Source organism: Arvicanthis niloticus, chromosome 28 (assembly GCF_011762505.2).
Source record: "Arvicanthis niloticus isolate mArvNil1 chromosome 28, mArvNil1.pat.X, whole genome shotgun sequence".
NCBI lineage: Eukaryota > Metazoa > Chordata > Mammalia > Rodentia > Muridae > Arvicanthis > Arvicanthis niloticus.
The window spans coordinates 17,948,548-17,968,833 of NC_133436.1; the positions used below are offsets into that span (position 1 = coordinate 17,948,548).

General features: G+C 44.9%; 1 protein-coding gene across 3 annotated transcripts in view; it reads right to left on the minus strand.

Annotated features, from left to right (window-relative positions):
• Window positions 1-630: 630 nt before the first annotated feature.
• Sash1 (SAM and SH3 domain containing 1) overlaps window positions 631-20,286 on the minus strand; it is a 166,798-nt gene continuing 147,142 nt past the window's right edge. Inside the window, exons 14-20 of one of the 3 annotated variants that reach the window (XM_076926829.1) lie at window positions 19,544-19,713; window positions 18,300-18,509; window positions 17,459-17,609; window positions 12,108-12,221; window positions 7,547-8,658; window positions 5,942-6,073; window positions 631-3,857 (exon numbers count right to left, since the gene is read on the minus strand). In XM_076926829.1, the coding sequence (XP_076782944.1) occupies window positions 3,594-3,857; window positions 5,942-6,073; window positions 7,547-8,658; window positions 12,108-12,221; window positions 17,459-17,609; window positions 18,300-18,509; window positions 19,544-19,713 (2,153 nt within the window). In that variant the 3' untranslated portion in view covers window positions 631-3,593. The remainder of the gene's footprint in view (window positions 3,858-5,941; window positions 6,074-7,546; window positions 8,659-12,107; window positions 12,222-17,458; window positions 17,610-18,299; window positions 18,510-19,543; window positions 19,714-20,286) is intronic. The other 2 variants (XM_076926831.1, XM_076926830.1) reach the window with 2 other exon arrangements.

Below are 20,286 nucleotides of genomic sequence, written 5' to 3' on the forward strand. Positions count from 1 at the left end.
AGACAGCTCGAGGGGTGGGGTGGGGGCCGCTGGCCAAGAGGACACAGCAGTTCATAAACAAGAGACTCTGTCTCAAACAAAATCAAAGTCAAAGGCCTCGACCCAAGACTGGCCCCCAATGGCCACACGTGTGTCATGACACAATCATGCCAATATATACATGTGAACACAGACACACAGACATCAGGCAAACAAAGATCCCTTTTGCGTCATTAAAAACAAGAACCCTGTACAATTAGTATTTTCACAAAACACTACACTTTTCAACCTTTAATTTTTCTTCCATCTTTGAAGCGCTACAGGAACAACAAAAGAAACAAATTCAACTGAAGAAATTTATTTACTTTTTTCCCTTAAGTACATAGATGACATAATTATAGACAAGTTTGATACACAGGAAAACCCTTCTGTCTACCTTCCTTTTTTTTTTTTTTTAATGGATCATCACAATAATTCTTTCTTTCTTTTTATTTTTTCTACAATTTTAAAACAATACACAGATTTCTTGGGCTGAAGCAATTGCAAGAACGTATTGGTATTGGTATATTACAGCTACTTACAATGTTTAGGAATAGCAATGAAGAAAAATAAGTTATTTAAATATTGATTTCATATACAGAAAGTGCAATGTTGTTAGTTGTCATATAACTTGCTTGACAGTTTGTGGGTTTTTTTTTTTTTTTCCTATCAATTTAAAAATTAAGATAACGTGGACTCAAGACAGTCGGATTTGTTCTGGAGCTTCTCTCAGTCCTCACACAGCGGGGCTTGGGGATCTACTTCTGTTCCATCACAGTTGTGAAACACACTATGCCGTGTCTGGGATTCATTTCTCACAGAGGAATCATTTCCAATTTCATCCACACCTGGGGTCAAGACAGAGAAAGGGGCCCCCACATATGCAAGGCCATGAAAAGCTATTTGCTCTCATTATCTGGGAATGTAGTCGTTTGGGCAGCTGCTTTCTCTGTAGACAGCTGAGACACACAGATCACACGCATTCTGGGTAAGCTACCTGAGCCGAAACGCCTTTCCAGGTTAATTTTGTGCTTTTCCAAAGACAACAATTTTCACCATCACTCAAAATTCTGTATCAAATGCAACTGATCAAAAGTGGCCATTGCTAAAGCCGGCGGCTGCCTGTCAGCCAGCAGCCACAGGCAGCCCCGAGCTACCTCAGAGTCATACGCTAACGTTCAGGCTTTTCTCAGACCAAATGAAACGTTCAAAGCAAAAGAAAACCAAAAGGGAGGAAGGGAGGGAGGGAAGAAGGGAGGGAGGGAAGGAGGAAAAGAGACAAAGAAAGAAGGAAAGACAGACAGACAGACAGACAGACAGACAGAAAGACAGACAGACAAGCAAGCTCAGCCCCTTCAGATCAGACATTCACACTAAACTCGTGGTCCCTGAATTTAACTCTCCATGCAAGGCAATGATGATTTCCAGAGTGATAAAAGCTACTGTTTGACATTCTCAAGACCTCCTTGATTGACTTAAAAAAGAAAACCAGACACCAAGAATGAACTGAAACTGGGAACTTCCCAGGAGATTTCTCCTCCTCCCTTGTGACCTCCTGTGTGACTTTTTTTGTAGTCTCTCTCTTTGCTCAGCTAAAATCAGACGGGTGGTCTGTTGCAAGGTCGGGCCAGGGTTACTTCAAAAGCAAGAGGAGAAGCCTGTTTTCCAATGCCAACCCCCACAACAGCATGTGAAAGTGCTGGGTGCTGGGACTGGCAGAGAATCCTGCAACCCCCCCCCCCCCACCCATTGGGTGGGCTATGCTAACCCAGGAGAGCAACCATGAGCTCTCTTTTTACGAGTCCAATAGGAATCTAGTGCCTTTACCTTTTTATTCTAAACTGCATCTACTTCTCCTCATGGCATCTTATAGAAGGTGAACGGAAGTGAAGAAACCAAACATTATTTTTTTAATGCATACTAAAATGTGTGTGGGGGGGTGGGGTGGTGGGGGGGTGGGGGGGATCACCTGAGTTTTTCCTCAGAGACTTGGATTCAGCTATATAAAGCATATGGCCAGGATGGCTTTGTTATTCATAAAATCACTTGCCCTTCTCTCCTGAGGGAAATCAAGTTTTAATAACCCAATGAACCATCAGAGGATTGAGCCTGGCCTTGTATCCAAAGTGCTTCCATGGTAACTTGAGACTCCACATTGTGCTTGTAAGAATGTGAAGAAAAAACACTTTGTAAGCAATAGAGCATATGCACCTGCCTAACTTTGCCAATTGCTAGAAAACCAGACGCCAGACAAAAAGGGTAGATTATGTGGAAATCATAGTTGGAAAAAACCAGTTGAAATATGTATGCAATATTTAATACACAACTGATGTGGTTTATCTGGCTCCATAATTGAACCTTTGCTTGAATTAAAACAATTATCTAAGTAACAAATGAAAGATAATAATAATTATAGAACTGGCCAAAAAAAAAAAATTTAAAAACACGAAAACAAAAAGAGCTTTAAAGTAATGAGTGTAAAGTACTTCCCTTTTTAGAAAGACAAGAATCCTTCTGAAATATGCAACATTACAATGACTTTCTGCAAAGGTGATCCGTTAGCTGATGAATGGATTTGGGGATGGATGGGGTTAGGAGCTTATGTAAATACCGCAACACCATGGCCACCACAACGGACGGCCACTCACTACAGTGAGTAGACTCCAGGGCAGTCACTACGCATGCGTGAGAGAACGTGCGTGCCCCTCTGTGAATCCCAACCGACGTTTACTGAATTTGTAGTTAGTTCAGAAACTAAAAGTCAACATGTAACGTGTGCCTGGTAGTCACCCCTATAAAATAAGCCACGTTAGAATGAGACTGTTAAAAAAAAAAAAAAAAGAAAAAGAAAAAAGAAAAAGAAAAAAAGGCTATTTTTTTTGCTGGAAACATCCCAAACGCGTTAGATGGCAGTCTAAGCTGAAGATCTGGAACGAGGGTTAAGTAAGGGTTGTGGACACTAGATAGATAACTGGTTAAAAGTTTATATTAAGGCAAATAAAAGCTAATTGCTAGAAAGCAATTAAAATGTCTCTCGTTTATCTACAGGAGAGGAGGACCGTTCTGTTCTTGACAGAGTCAGCTGTTGTAGCTTTTGAACACATGAGCATGGTCAATAATAGTATACAGTAACTCCAGAGTCTGTTGCTTTGGCCTAGCTAAGCCCATCAGGCTCGGGCATCCAGCCGGGTGACCGACAGACACGCAAGGGCACGATCAGACACGAGCAGGCTGCCTCGTCCTCCCAGCCCCCCCGCCAGCACAAAGACAGACTGGATGCACAGTGTTTGCAGTGAGTCGGCATCTTGGCTCTTCCGTGTCTGAAAACAGAACTAAGTGCTTGTCCTGCCTTTGGGCATCGAAGAGAACCACGTGGATTTCCTCGAGAGGCAAGGGCTGCCTTTTCCGGAAGAGAGGGTCCTCGGTTCTGAGTCCTAATCCTGCAGTTCGTGAGCCGCGAGCGGGTGCTTTTCTTCCCAATCAGGTCAACCCCAGCAGATATGGAGGGATTGTATCGGCTTCCTAAGCACATTGAAAGGCTGACTCTTGTCCAGGGAGGGCCACGGCAGGCCTGGCTACATGGCCTCAGGGCTTGGTGGCAGTTTGAAGAGTCTGGCTGCAGATAGGAGTTTCCTTATGTGTCTCTCCTCTGTGATGCCGGCCTCCTGAAGGCAAGTGTGGGACAGGGAAGGCACTTGGCTCAGCGTGCTGAACCCTGCATCAGAAAGGGTGCTCGTATACATGGGCAGGCCGATGGAGATGAGCCAATCCGACACGGACGCAACACATCCAGGAGAGAGGGGCTTTCGGCAGATTTCCGTCAGCCCACCACTGGGGATCTGTATAAAGAAGGAAAGCCATGTCATGAAGATTGCACAGGCACCGTGAGTTACCTTTGGTCTGGCTGAGAGAGCTACGTCGTTGCCAAGAGATGTCAAAGTCAACATAAAGAACTTTGCTCAACAATGTAAAAATCTTTTATGGAACTATCTCTAGAAGATTCCAAAAGGAGTTTCAGACTAGATCAAACCCCACTTATGTGTATAAGGCTCCAGGCTGTGGGCATTTACATTAGTTATTGTTATCTTTGTCTCCATGAAACCTCTTAACTAAGGTAAACTATAGAGACAAACTTGCCTTTAATCCCAGCACTTGGGAGGCAGAGGCAGGTGGATTTCTGAGTTCGAGGCTAGCCTGGTCTACAGAGTGAGTTCCAGGACAGCCAGGGCTACACAGAGAAACCCTGTCTCGAAAAACAAAAAAAACAAACAAACAAAAAAAAAAAATTAGAGACAAACTTGAATGTGTAAAAAAAAAAGATACTTGCTGGCTTTTATAAAATGTATTTTCTACTGTACTTTGACTCTATATTAACAACCAGAAACTTAAATATTTAAATATATACCATTAATCAACAATTTAAAGCATAATAATGTTGAGCTGACTAGGACAGAGAAATGGACCTTGGAGACTTATTGCTAGCTGTATAAAAGATGTCTTTCTAAAGGAGATTTGCAGGGTGTAAAAGCCTACACAATTTTGTACAATTGTGCATGTACTCAGATTCACAAAGGCACAGAGGCTGGAGGCCAGAGGCCAGAGGTCAGAAGCCAGAGGTCAACGTTCCATGTTCTTACTCAAGAGCTATCCATCTTTTATTTTGAAACAGGGTCTCTGGCTTTCATCTCGAACTTGCTGATTCCGCTAGGCTGGGTGCTCAGTGAGATCCCAGGATCCCTTTGTCTCTCCCTCCCCAGCCACACATACGATCACAAGTGTGGGTACGACATGGACTTTTTCCATGTACTGGAGCACTCAGTACTGGAGCACTCAGTACTGGAGCACTCAGTACTGGAGATGAACCTCAAGTACTCATGTTCATGTTCTTTGCTTGCAAGCCCTGATTTCGTATGATCTTGACGAAGCAAACTCTCACCAGAGAATAAATCCTCAGGTACTATTGCACCGTCCACAGGTATGTTTTAAAGCAAGCTGCCTTTCACTATATCATTCAAAATAAAAAGGAATAAACCCTAAAAATTTATGGATATGTAACTGGCTAAGCCATAGAATAAAGACCTTGAAATCTTGATAACAAAAAACTAATTTTATTAAGACAGATTCATGATCTGATGAGCGAAAACCATCAGGCTTAAAGCTGTATCTTTACTGCCGCCCGTGTGCCCAGAGATGACTAGTTTAAAATTGAGAGGTAGAGGTTTTATATACTTAGGGCATACAGCACAGTGTTTAGAGCAAGTGCAAAAGTTGTACAACAGCTAAGCCAAGCTACTTAACAGACCTTAATTACTTCACTAATCCGAACGCCTTTCTCTCGTGTAATGAGAAGAAAAGCTGTGTCAGCATCTTCCGCCGAAGACCTAACACACTGTTGTCACCTGCAATCTTTGTGGGATGCACACAGAGCTCCTGAACAAACGTACTTATTTAGCCGAAGTTCGGTGTCCTGTGTTTAAGAACAGGTGTCGCTAGTGCTGAGATAGGATGAATTTCCCTTTTTGTTTTTCTAAAACTGTCTTAGACTTGGGCATCTGAGAATGTGCCTGTAATCTCAGCACTGAAGAGCCTGAGGCAGGAAGATCACAAATTGAGGCTAACCTGACCATGTCTCTAAGTAAACAAATAAAAAAGCAAAAAAAAAAAAAAAAAAAAAAAAAAAGAGAGAAACAAACACAAAAAAAAGAATTAGTGGAGCTTAGTGGTTCTAATACGAGTCCTGTTCTAATACACATAAAACCCAGAAAAATAAAAGCCCAGTCTAGGCTGACAGTATTGTTTTCTCCCTGGTGTGTTTTCCTAGGACTCTAGCAAGTCTTTGTGTTAGCAACACCTACCAGTACTGGTCTTGTAACTAAATATACTGCAGAAAGCTATGCGTCCCCCCAAAATGTGGGCTGCTCACCGCCATACGATGTTGCTTCCTAAGCAGCTTCACCCGGATCTGGTCCATATTGGTGGCAACATCCCTCTCAGGCTGATCTAAGTCCTCTGCGTATCTCTGTACCAGGGCTTCAGGGATCCCACAACGGCCATGCTTGGGGGGGGGGGAAGGGAAATATGGCATGAATGGTGGTCCAGACACATCCCACCTAAGATACATCCAGACATTCCCCACCTAAGATACATCCAGACACATTCCCACCTAAGATATATCCAGACACATTTCCACCTAAGATACATCCAGACACACCCCCACCTAAGATACATCCAGACATATCTCAACCTAAGACACACAGCTTAGCTGTCAGAAAACAACATCCAGAGTTTCAGCTCAAAGGAACATAACCTATTTATTATCGGGGCAGACACTTAAAAGGAGCATGCTTGTATCTTCACCTTACAAATGCTGATGAGTTCTAAAGAAATACTTCAAAACATAATCAGGACAACACAGTCCTGTGTTTTTCAGGCCAATGCCTTAAACCCATTTTTACAAAATTTGATTCCTTAGCGTTGTTGAACACAGTCCCCTAATCTGTAGAAAGCCAAACCACTACTCTACAGACACTATTTGCCCTTCATCTAAGAATCACACCACTAATCACCAGGCCACATTACAAACTCTCCCTATTTTCCCTTCAAAGGTACACAGTCATGGAGTATCAAAGAGAGGAAAAGAAGGAAAGCCTGGGGGGGGGGGGGGGGGATGGGACATGGGGAAGGTGTTCTTGGGCGGTGTTCATGATCATAAGGATTTAATAACAAGGACTCCTGGGGACACATTATAACAGAAGATGCATTTCCAGAAGAGAAGCAAAGCCATCTCCATTATTACTGATTTATCTTCAAAGTTGCTTTGGTGTTGGTAGCCTTTTTCTCTTCTCTTTTCAAATGAGAACTGTATTTCAGTACAGGTATAAATGTTTTTGGTGCATCAGAGATTTTCATATTATGCCCCAACCCCTGTTATATATAGATATTTGTATAATTGCTGTAGTTCATCTGAACTCTGAACTGTAAGGGTGCTACAGTTTTCTATATATGCTCCTGTTACCTGTATTTGTTCATGACAACCTGTTATAATGCAGGCTATTTGAAACCCCAGTTAAACTACACAGAAACGAAGACACAACCTGCTGTGGGATATGCACCCTAGACTTGAGTCTCTTGCCCACTACACCATCCCATTGGGGCCAGTTCTGGTGCTGATCCCTGCAAAGCACAGTTGCCACAAACTAAAACCAAGTAAGAGGAAAAGAAAACCACAAAGCTGTGTTTGTATTTAACCCAGGGGTAGGAAGTTGCACTCCCAGCTCACAGAGGCCATAGGCAGAGTGCCCCATGCTGTCTGCACAGCACACGTGACCCCCAGCCTTTCCTGGCTCTTATCTGAGTGGTGCACACCTTTAATCCCTGCACTTGAGAGGCAGAGGCAGGGAGCTCAAGGCCAGCCTGGTCTAAAGAGTAAGCTCCAGGGCAGCCAGGGTTACAGGAAAACCCTGTCTTGAAAAACCAAATCAAAAAACCAAAAGGAATAACAGGGCCCTGAGGCCCAAGCCTCGGATACCTTATCAGAGTAGGGCTCCTCGGTGAGATCGATGCCCTCAGCCTGCAGCTTGTTCTCAGTGATTATCTCTAGGTCCACACCTCGGATGCAGGAAACCTTCCTGCTCAGCACTGGGCCCAGCTTTACACCGTGCTCCTGCAGGCTGGTGCTCTCAGGCAACTCGGCCAGCCAGGGTGGAGGTCTCGTGCAGACTGGGCTGCCCGGCTCAGTCCCCGAGGAGGACCTGGGCTCCCTGGGAGAGGGGCAGTCACTGGGGCTGACGGGGCTGGCAGGGCTGGCCTTCTTCAGTGGCAGAATGGGTGCCTCTGAGTTGGGGACCAGGTGCAGGCCATTGGCCAGGCGCTCTCGGCTTTTCTTGGCCGGCACAGGTGGGGGCTGCGATGGATGTCTGGACTGTGTCCTGGTCTCAGGGGCACTCTGTTCCCCATCTACCCCTTCTTTGGTGCCTGGGGAGTTGTGGTCATGTCCTTTTCTGAGACCCTCAAGAGACGTCCTTGTTAAGCTGGGTTTAACAGGAGGCTGAGCCTCGAAATTTCTGGGTATACTCTGAAGAGGACCTATGCCAAGGTTAGAGGCCACCATGGAGCCATCTAATTTCTTAGCCTTCGTTTTCGGGGGGTCAGAAAATCTCTTGCTTTGGGTCAGAAGCATCACATCTTCTGCAGTGGAATCTCGGCCTCGGGGCAGAGCCTTGGAGATGCAGGCAAATGTCTTCTGTGGCACTTCTGGTACATTCTTAGGAGAGGTTTCCGGCATCTCGGTAGGCACGTCCTTGCCAACCTCAGCATCTCCCTGAAGGTCATCCAGGGAATGGGATCGGGGCCAACTTTCCACGGGCTCAGGACCCTCCAGGGTTTCACAGCTGCGACAGATAGAGACTGGGAGGCTCCTTCGGTTCTTATTTAAACCAGTCACACAGGGCACGTCACAGCACTTGGCAGTGTCCGGGGCTAGATCTCGTCCTAGCCTGCCCTCCTCTCCCTGTTTGCGCACCTCCCCTGATTTTGTTAAAGGCAATGTTGGATAGTTGCCTGGCTGACTCCTGTTGAAAGACTTTAAGTTGGACTCCGTGGATGACTTGGTGGGCAGAACGCTGGGTTTTTGAGTTTTGCCTGTGAGAGAAGGAGATATTTTACGACGACGTTTTAAAGTCAATGAAATTGATGTACAAACAAGAGCTAAGGGACCAACAAAACCATCACATATGACGTTGAAAAACAAGTAGGTGATTAGGGACCCATTTTTATAAAGAATTCTAGTCTTATTAAAGCACGTATAGAGACTGAAACTAATTGGTTATGTGGAAAAGAAACGCTGGGTCGAGCAGAAGCAGAAGGTTGGAGCTAGTGTCTATTCCAAGCTGCCTTTGGTAAAGAAAGACTGGCAACACATTCAGAAACCAAACTGTAAGATCTCTTGTTTGTGGATATGGTTTTCTGAAGTCATGGTTGAACTGATTCCTTAGAATGGGGGTCTATGAATGGTACCCATGAAGGGGTGATCAAAAGAAGAGAAACAAAACTTCTAATCATGCTCTCCTTTAAGCTGCTCTTCTTGAATAAATATACCCAGAAATGAGGATTGATATGGATGGGTAAACAAGCCGAAGGGAGCACTTCACCAGAGACTGTTTATAAAATACTTCCTCAGATGCTTCTAGCACAGTTACTGTCTTGGTTAAAATGAATAGGGGTTGCTAGCTGAGCTATCAGCTTGACATAAGCCGCTAACTTGATAACTCTTGATTTATATTCACTGTGCAGCTGCTGTCTGACAAGCTTTCCTGGGCACATGCTCTATGTAGGCTCATGTGTAGGTACCAGCAAGCACATGCACATGTGTGAGTGTACACACGCACAGACACCAGATACCAGACACACACACACACACACACACACACACACACACACTCAACGGTGCTTTGTCTCTTCTTCTGTTAATAAGACATTTTGCTGTGTCCCTAGTGGCTAGTCTGGTAAACCTGAGAAAATTCCAGGTAATTCTAAGCCACATGATTATGTTACTCTAGAAAAAAGATGTAAGCACCACACATTTTTGGAAAGTACAAAGAAATGGTTGTGTCTACCCTCTGAAAAGCTACTAAGTAATTAACTAAGAGACTTTTTTTTTCTGCTAACCTATTAGTAAACATCACAAATTCGGCATTTCAGTTTAGAATCCTGACTCTTCCCCACTAAGTAGCATGACCCTTTGGGTATAATATACAAACTGCAGCAGGGAGAGATCAGGCTGGGGGCCAGTTTGATAGCGAGGGTTTAAAAATATGGGTTGGATGGTGCCCACTCGGTACGGGAGTAGCTACTTTAGGGCACGTGAAGGTATTCTTTGATAAAAACAACAACCACCACCACCTCTGTATGAGGCAGTCTAGACAAAGAAGGAAATGGAACAGAAAGAAAAGGCCCAGGGCTGACATTCCAAGGGCTTTGGCCCTTCATCAGCAGGGAGAAAGTTTCCTCCCATGAATTCACAGCTTTCTAAGCTCACTCAAACTGATAACATGAAGCATTGCAGGCCGAGACCAACTGCAGACCCTAAGGCCAGCAGCCGAGAACAGCGTTCTCCTCAACTGGAGTTTTTATTAATGAGGCCATCCTGTTTTGATGAGACCCACATCAGTATGTGAAATATTTTATGCCCTGCAAAGCAGAGACCCAGCCAAATGGTGCCTGCCCTCCATTAGGAAGAAGTTCACACTATAAACTCTGCCCGCCTGGATTTCTACACTGGTCAAACAGCAAACGCACTAGCCCTTCCTTAATAGGTTGCTATTCTCTTGATACATGGAGATAGGTTACTGTTAGTGCTGGCTATGTTTCTAATTAACAGAAGAATCACTACAGCTAAATGCAAGGGGGAAATACCTCACCGAACACATCATTAAAAAAAGCAACAACAACAACAACAAAAAAAAAACCCAAAACCAGTTTAGATGGAAAACTCTTTCTTATTAAAATCCATTGGCTTAAATGGATTTAGAAATATTTTCTTCTCTTATTACCTCCCAATATGAACCATATGTATCAATGCCAGGTTCACATTCTGTGTCATAAAGGAAGAGCTTTGAGTTCACCTTGAGATCAAAGGATGGCTCGCCAGTTTATTTAATTCAGTTCTTCAATAGATATAACTGAATTCTCCTGGGCATGAAAGCCTTTGGCACTGTTATCTTTCTTCGGTACTAACCCAGCACTGCTGAGGTTAACTTTACCTGACTGCTTCAGCTATAGAAAAGTTATTAACAAAAACAAAACAAAAGCCTTCCAAAGGTACCCAAGGATTTGCTGTTTGCTAAAAATGATACAGTGCCGGGCTCCTGGATCTGTTTTGCATTGCATTTTAACCAGGGCTATCTACATGTTAAGCATCAGTTATCTTCCCAAATTGACAGAACATTCTGGGTGGCAGAGCTTAGGGGTAAATTTCTAGGTTCCCAGTATGCTTAGCGGTGTGAGGTAGGCTACATGGCCAGGTGTAAATGCAGAGGTGAGGGCTTGCTCTACGAGTGTGGTTGGTTGTACCACAAGAATTTGAACTCAAGACTTTATTTACTTTACCTTAGAACCAGTTTGGATGCCCAAAATAATGCTCTCATGCTGTTTTTTTTTTTTTAAAAACATGGTTGACATTAAGAAATAACTTTTTAGGTCCACCAACCTAGCACACAGATCCGATACAAAGATTACGGTAATGCCACTAAAGACACTAAGCCTTACCCCATGGAATGTGTTGATGCTTTCTATTGTGTCCTAGAAAACTGTTATCCAGGGGGTCACTAATTGATTTCACAATTCACTAACAAACTGGAACCTACGGCTTGCTTCAGTAAATGCTAAGAAAGGGCCTAACTTGTTACTACCAGGTGGGAATCCCAATGGCCACTAAAGGGTATGAAACCTGGGTATGTTTTTGATATAGCCTTCCAGTGTTCAGTCAGCAGAGATGAACGTGGTGGTGGTATGAACCCTTCACCATTGCTTCTAATCTTGTAACGATGGAAACTTGGGCGACACAAGAGGAAGCCACGGAGTCACCAGCCATTTAATCTTTCTGTTTAAGACCTTGGCCCTGTGTGGAGGGGGCTTTGAGAGTTACGTATTGATTGCTTCCCAACTGTTAAAAGATAGAAGCCACAAATAAGACATGCAGCCTTCTAGTCACCCTCTCTAGGGGTAATTGCCTCCGGAATCTGACCGTGCGGCTACAACATACGGCCGCTGGGGTTCCCTTGATGGATGGTCTACCTGGCCGACTGTTTTCCTTGTGGGCCTAATTGTTCCCAGTACTGAGATCTTAGTGGTTTCCAAGTGAAGAAAAGGGCTCAGGAGACACACAATTTAGGTTTCGTGGCTTCAGGTATTTATAAATGCCACAAAGGAGCCAGGAGGACTAAACAGAGGTTACCGGAAGAGTAGTGGGGGACAAGGCCAGAAACGGAAAGATGGCCACTGGCTTCATCTCCGTACGAGAGTGGAGCCTGTGAAAACACTTGAAATCAGGAGACACTGAGGCAGGTTCTGGTGGTCTGGGCCAACATTACCATTTTCCAAGTTCTCGCTGCTTTCATAGCATCCAGAGTCTCGTGGGGAACGTCCACTCAGGCCCTGGCTGTCCACCAGAAGCTTCTCCTGAGAGCCGGACTGGTCACTGTTACCTGGGGGATGAAAACACAGCATAAGGAGCTCCAAAGTCAGCTGGATTTTCATCCCTTGAAGTGACACATGTTAAAGCTGAACTAAATAAAAACAAACAAAACCGAGCTTAGCTGGATCAGAACACTTCTCTTTCACGTAATGTATCCACCATGCGAAAGGCCACAGGGGGGAAAAATACAGAGTGTGCTACTGTGGTACTGGAGGAGGAGGGTCCTGCTGAGAGACAGCACCATCAGTGAGAAGCAGTGTGTGTGAATGGGGCCTTTAAAAAGCGGGTTCGATCAAGTGCTTGTCAGACACCTGGAAGACTTGTACATCAGGTTACTTATGTTACAGGCTCTCCAAATTTGGGAGCTTATATAAGTGTCAAATGGAATATTGCTTTATAAGTATTGGGGAGTGTTGTTAGCCTATGGTTAACAATATGTGGCCAACTGTATGATCTCAGTCAAAGGAAGGCTGGTGAGAGAGGAACTGACCCTGTACAGGGAGAAACAAAATCTTTTGTCTTCTGCAATGTTCAAAGTTTCCTTTCTCTTTCTGCTTTCCTCTCAGCTGCTCACTCCAATCACACATACAAAGGCAAAAATCAATCAATCAATAAACCAGGACTATGATGCCTTTTCTCAGGACCATCAAAATGAACACGTGGAGAGGCTGGGGCCTGCCACGCCACGCTTGTGCTGGTGGGGTCCCACCATCGTATTTCCACTTCCTGTCTGCATTTCTCAAAGGGAAAGCATTCTGTAACATGTACAATGCCAACGAGGAGGTCAGAACACATTCTTAAATTATAGCCCGAAGAATGCCAATTATCAAACAATTAGTGGGAAAAATTAACAAATTGGAAGCACATGAACAAATCCCATCCCTCCCCCTAAAACAACCCCAAAACTGGAACATGATCTGATGTCCTCATCCTGTGGAAGAGCCTGTGGATTTGAACTGACCCTTGTTCTCGTCTAGAATGCTATTTAGGAAAACGATCTTTGGAAATGAGGGCTTCTAGCTGTCCTTGAGTACCCTGTGAAAGGGATCTCATCTGTCCCTGTGGCCGCAGTTCAGTGTACACAGCAGCAGAGCAGACTGCAGACTAGAGCCAACAAAAGAGAATCATGACCCGTGCTGCTGCTGGGAAGTGCATCCTGGGACCCCAGCCTTACCGGGCACTGTAACGTCCTGTTGTTACAGAAAAGGGAAAGATCCCTCTGGTGCAGAGAAGCACGGTGCAACTGACAGTCATAAGGAAGACATCTGACCGGGGCTAGAGCCACCACTCACACCAGGGAGAAGGTGACTCTTTTATGTGTCTAAACTTTTCTCTCAAACTCACTAACTTCAATGCCAATGTAGAAAAGACAAAACTGACCGTGAGGAATAAGCCAACTGTCGTCACCAAAAGGGCTGAAGTCCCATTTGGTCATGACCTGAAGGGACTCAGCAAGCTTGGTCTAAACTGCCTCCCTACCGCACCCACCCCCACAAGTGAGCCGGCATAGGTGAGCAGGCTTGGGGGCTGAATATGCAAAGACACTGAGATCCTCAAATAGCAAAAGCAATGGCATATACGGGCACACACTGGTTTCTGGAAGGCGCTTTTCTTAGGAATAAGGAGAGGGAATGGGACTCCTGGAGAGAAGCCCCTTCAAAGGGCTTACCATATTTCCTACACAGCAGACTAGTCATCCATTTTATTTCTCTCCATATTTCCAATAAACTTTAATTAAGAGTCTTACAAAAACAAACAACAGCCGGGCAGTGGTGGCGCACACCTTTAATCCCAGCACTTGGGAGGCAGAGGCAGGTGGATTTCTGAGTTCGAGGCCAGCCTGGTCTACAGAGTGAGTTCCAGGACAGCCAGGACTACACCGAGAAACCCTATCTTGAAAAACCAAAAAACCAAAAAAAACAAAAACAAACAACACCTCTTCTTTTGAGTCAAAGTCTCTCTCTTTAGCCCAGGCTTGCCTGGAACTTTGAATAATCCTGCCATACTTGCTTCAATGCTTGTTTCCCTCAGAAACAGTAAACTGAGGCTCCAAGGGGGAGCTACCACACCCAGCTTCTAAAGGCTGTTTCCACTTAGTACCCAAGGCAGTGACTAAGAAGGCAAACTCTATATATATGGATTTTACTACAATTTTTTTTAAGTAAACAATTTTAAGAGTGTTTTCATTTAGAGGAACTAAAGGAGTCTACGGAGAAGCGAGCTGGCCGTCTTTTCCAAACGGAAGGCTGAGTACAGACCACCTTTCCTCGTATGTGGGAGACACTGGGAAGGTTTGGATTCCAAGCAATACTGGAGATAAACTTAATACTTTCAGTGGAAACGCAAGCTAGGAAAACTTCAAGATGTCCCTTCAATATCCTCAAGAACCTCACTTGATCTCTCTCTACTACAAACAAACTGAGTTCGGCAGAACACTACTGTGTTTCTCTACGTCACTGAGGTACTTGGAGGAAGTATTTCTTAAATATAATGAATTTAACTGCATTGGATGGAAAACTCTTCCCTCACTAGGCTGCATCTGAATATGGCCTCTCGACAGTAATTAGAGCTGGTGAGCCCTGGAAGCCTTTGTTTCAAGATCAATAAAAGGAAATATCATTTTAAGTATCAAGAGAAATTCCAAGCAGTGCAAATGCAAAGACCCAAAATGGGATTTATGAACAAGGAGTCTGCCTGAGCCTCCCCAAGTTAACATCCTGTGAAATGATTCTAGTACAAATCTTAGGACCTGAGCCTAGGACGATGGGTCTAAGCAAATGCGTTGTGTCAAACTAGGCTCAGATCCCTGCCTGTATGCAGGGCTTAGCTTTGCTCTTCTGATATCTGAAGGAAACAGGAAATGTAATGGATGCTGTATATAAGCCAGCTGTCCTCTGTAAAGAGTAAACGGCATATAATTCAGAGCAGATGCGGTTCAGAAGAACAGATGGTTCTACATTAATTCATATTGATGGAGCAAGTCTCCTGTACCAGTCAGTCACTAGGCAGACTGTTTACACAGCCTGGCCAGAGACCCCGGGGTTTCTCTAGAGCAGCGGTTCTCAACCTTCCTAATGCTGTGACCTTTTAATACAATTCCTCATGTTGTGGTGAACCCCAAACATAAAATTATTTTTGTTGCTACTTCATAACTGTAATTTTGCTGTTATGAATCAAAACATAAATATCTGTGTTTCCTGATAGTCCTTGGCCATTCCTGGGAAAAGGTCATTTGGCTCCCAGAGGGGTCACAATCCACAGGTTGAGAACCATTGCTCTAGAAAATCAAATGCTACAGAGACCTGGTCAGGAAGCAACATGGCAAGTAAGAGGGCATTCTTTAAAGCTAGACTTGAAGGCTGCCTGTTTCCCTTGTCTATTAGTGACTTTTTCTGGTGCCATGAGAAAATGCCCTCATAAAAGCGGCTGAGGAGTTTATCAGAGATTTAGGGTAAAGTCCATCCTGGTGGGGAAACTGTGGGTGCAGGCATTTTAGCAGCTGGGCCCATGGCATTCAGTCATCGGCAAAGAGATGACAGTTAATACACAGTTCATGGTCTTTTCTTTAGTCCGGGACCTCAGCCTATGGCATGGTGACACCGACAGCAAAGGCGGGTCTTTCCACTTTGACGAACCTCACCTGCACAATCCTTCACAGGCATGCACCAAAGCCAATTTACTCTAGATAATTTCCTCACAGATGTGTCCAGAGGCTTGTCTCCTAAGTGGTCTTAGTGACGTCACGCTCACAATTATCCACCACGTCTAAGGCTCCGACTTCTATTGATAGTGTTCCTTTATGTTATTGGTAATAATTTAAAGAGTGAATTTACCAACGCAGTTGCTTCGTTTTCTCTTGAGTCTTATGTAGCCAGTAAATGCAAATGTTCCTCAGTTTACAATAGTGTACTCGGATATTATAAACTAAGATGCTAACTCCCCTAATCCACTGAACAGACTATTTGGCAATCTGGGACACTGCAGAGTGTTAGCCGTTACCCATCACGGTCTCAGAGTTGACCAGGGCTCCAGCTCACTGCCACTGCTCATCTCTGTAGGTGTGCAGACTGCAGCCTGCTTGGCCAGACAAAGAACAGAAACCAAAATTCGAAGTATAGTTTCTAACAACTGTGTATTGTTCTCCTGGCATGGGAAAAGCAAGAAAACCCTAAGTTGGAGACCATTTATGACGTGTGCGGGCCTCCCCCCACCCCCATCATTACCCATGGTTTTGATGTGTCTTCCAGTGATAGAAATCCACTGGCTACTTACACCCTGGAAGCAGAGCACATAAAAAAAAAATGCACTTGAATTGAAGAACTGGAAAGGATACACCCTCCATGATGAATACTTTAAGAATGTTTTTATGTCAGACTGAAGAATAAAGACCATGATAGGCCTGGCTTAGCAGAGCAACAGCAATGGACTCAACAAAACCCATGAATGTCCTGAATTCTGTGCAAACAGTATAAAGAGTAAGCTCCTGTACTGAATTCGGGAATTCCTGCTCCACACACTCACTTCAGAGAGACATCCTTCTTTCCTGGAAACTGATCGGTTGATTTATTCACTGCTAAGCCTATTCAGTAAGAAAACAACTCATGCTTTGGAGAATAATTAACCCTTAGATGGGCAAGGAGACTCCTAAGTGGTCACCTCCCCCAATTATTTATTAATTTTATGTATATGAGTACACTGTAGCTATCTTCAGACACACCAGAAGATGGCATCAGATCCCATTAGAGTTGATTGTAAGCCACCATGTGGTTGCTGGGAATTGAACTCGGGACCTCTGGAAGAGTAGTCAGTGCTCTTAACCGCTGAGCCATCTCTCCAGGCCAAACTAGGGATTCTTTATGACCCACTGATGGATGTGTGTTCCAGTGGGAACAACAGGGAACCTACTGGCCCCTTCAGAAAGGCCCTGGCACTCTTTTCACACCATATTAACAGGCATGTCTGTTTTGTGAACTGTTCTGTCATAATACAAAGTTAACCTTGGCTTTGGCAAGAAGACCAACTGGGTGACTCCAGGTACCCTAAGCACATGATGACAGCTTATTTGGGGCCTGTTGCTGCCAATAATAATCATAATGATATTGCTGCTGTTTGTCTAACTGTGTGTGTGAGAGAGTATGTGTGTGTAAGAGAGACAGAGAGGGAGGGAGGGAGGGAGGGAGGAAGGGAAAGAGAGAGAGAGAGAGAGAGAGAGAGAGAGAGAGAGAGAGAGAGAGAGAGAGCGCTTACTGTCATATTCCTGTAACAGCTCCACCGCTGTCAAGAGAACAGCTCTGTGTTCTGGGTCCCTAATATTTAATTCATCTAAGTCTTCTTCCTCCAGGAGTTTGAAGGTGTCCAGGTCTTCATAGCCATTGAACAAGAAGGTGGGCATGTGTTCCTGGAAGGCACAGAGACAAGATCAAAGTGAGTCCATGGCCCAACCATGTGACCCATGTCACACAACTGGCCTCAGACACCTCAGACTATTTTCCACAGTCCTCCTTATGCTCATCAAGAGATGGGTATCATTTGTAATATATTCTGAGCCTCCCAGTCTTACAGCTTAGTAGGAGATAGGGGTGTATAGGTTCACTCACTAATGGCTTAAGAAGGAACTAATTCCTTTATCACCACTTGGCCTGTGGTGAGAAGACTTCCCTTTACATCGGAGCGGGGGAGGCTTATTAAAATCCAACGTAGCAAACCCTATGAATTTCTCAGGATCAAGATGTTTCATAAGTTAAAAACTAGAGTCCACCACTGTGGCCATACTCTTAGAAGATGCTGGCAATCACAGCCAGGGAGAGGTGAGAAGGCAGATGCCTCATGATCCCTGTGGGCAGAACTTGGATTTCTGTTTAGAGTCCTCCAAAAAAAAAAAAAAAAGCAAATTCTGATCTAGGGCTTACACTGTGTTATCACCCCTAGTGATGGACAAGGGTAACATTAGAATACTGGTAACTATTTTTATAAAATACTCATAACATTAATGGGTCACAAATGCAAGGTGACATAGATCACTCACCCAGTTTAGAGAGAGGACAAGGTGACAAGGACACATGCATGACAAGAGTAACAAGTGACTGACCTTCAGGTTGATCCGATCCAGGAGGTCCTCCACAGACTTTGGCTGGGATGGTCTTCCCTTCCTCCTCCTCCTGGTAGGGCGCTTGGGCTTCTCCTCTTCCTCATTTAGCACATCCACGTAGATGAACTTGAACGTGCCAACTTTGTTGTTCAACAGGCCCATCCAGGTGCCCATGGGTGGTTTGCTGATGATGTCAATAATGTCTCCTTTCTGGGGCCCGGGGAATAAAGATCTTTCCGTTAGGCGGATTTCTAAGTCTGAGCAATGACGTAATTCAGATGGTTGGGGAAATGCTACATGGTCAGGATTACAGTCCCAGCTTCCTTCCTACAAAAGCGTGTGTGTATTTATACACATGTGCAATGTATACATGTTGATATGGGTGTGTGCACATGTGCACACGTGGCAACCGGAGGTGGATGTCCGGTGGTTTTCTTCCTTGTATTCCTTCTTAGTTTTGAGAGTTCATTGATTGGTTAGACTGGTTGGCCAATGAGCTCTGGGGAATACCCCACCTGTCGCTACACCCACAGCACTGGTTTTACAGGGACTCACTAACATCCTTAGCTTTTCCATGGGTGCCGGGGATATGAACTTAGGTAGGTATTCGTGCTTGGTGTACATGCATGTTACTGACTGACTGAACCATCACTCCAGCACCACAGGCCTCCGTTCTGAGTGACTGAGACAGGGTAGGACTGGGGGATTGGTGGATGGCAGACAGGATACTTTTAACTGTGCTAGATGCCATTCGGACCCCAGGTGACAACCTTCCCCACCTTCTGCTCAGCAGGGTCGAGCAGGCCTTATCTGCCATCCAGGCTGTCAGTCAGATTGGAATCCTTGCCCCCAGTCATAAGAGGGTGTCTCCTAACCTGTGGCCACATCCTATAAACTATGCTCCATTACATCTTTAGGTCGCACATAAACATCCCTGTATATACAGAGAGTGGTTGTTTCCTTCAGATAAAGGAAGCATGGAAGGAGGGGCATGAAAGTTCTAGAAGGAAGCTGGGGTCAAAGGGCTGGGCCAGGGAGGAAGCAATGGTAACAGAGTCAATACACAGCTTCCTCATCCTTCATCATGGTCTGGTTCTGTTTTCACTAGAAAGGAGACCAGTGTGGCCAAAACATGATCTAGTCTATATGATAAGAGTCCAGCATCCACTGGCAGGGATGAGAGAAACCCTTTCCAGGAGACAAGAGGGCCTGGGCTAACTGCCCAAGAAGAAGGGCAAGCCTACCTTGAGCTTCAGAGAGTCGGTGTCATAGGGACTGGGGGTGAAGTCAGTGTGTACGCGGGCACGCCCACAGAAGGGACCCCGATAGGGTGGCTCTTCATCATCACCATCTTCTGACTTGACACTCTCCCTGTTGCTGGTGGAGGAGTCGGTGGTGCTCACAGTCTGACCACCTGAACAGGGAGAGCAGAAAGCATAGGGGATTGAACACAGCCTTCCCAGGGAGCAAAGATGAAAGGCACCAACAGTTCTGTGCATCAGAAAAGGCCCAGGAAGGGAAGCTATGAGCCGCAACATTCTGACAGGACCACAGCCAGGCCTACGGTGAGCCTTCTGTTATCCTAATCCAGTGCCTAACTTGACTGGGGACTCCCAGCACCCTGTCCTTGTGACAGGAATCCTTGGGACTCGGAGATTCACCGGGGGAGGATGCTGTGGTGTGCTGCCCTGCTGTGAAGTCACTGCCTGAGAGAGCTTAAAGTTCTGAATTTACACTTTACGTCTTCTTCCTCATTGTTCGGTCAACACCAGGTGTCTTTGGTCCTGGGGAAGCTTAGTCATATTTGCTATCAGGGTCACACAGGAGTCCTCTCCTTTGCCCAGACCCCTGTATCCCATTGATCATCTTCATGTACTTTGACCTTTGGCTTATTCTCTAGGTCCGTCCTCAGAGATAAATTTCCTATCTTCACCAATCAAAATTAAACATTCCTCTTTTGCACTACACTTGAAGAAATATATAATAG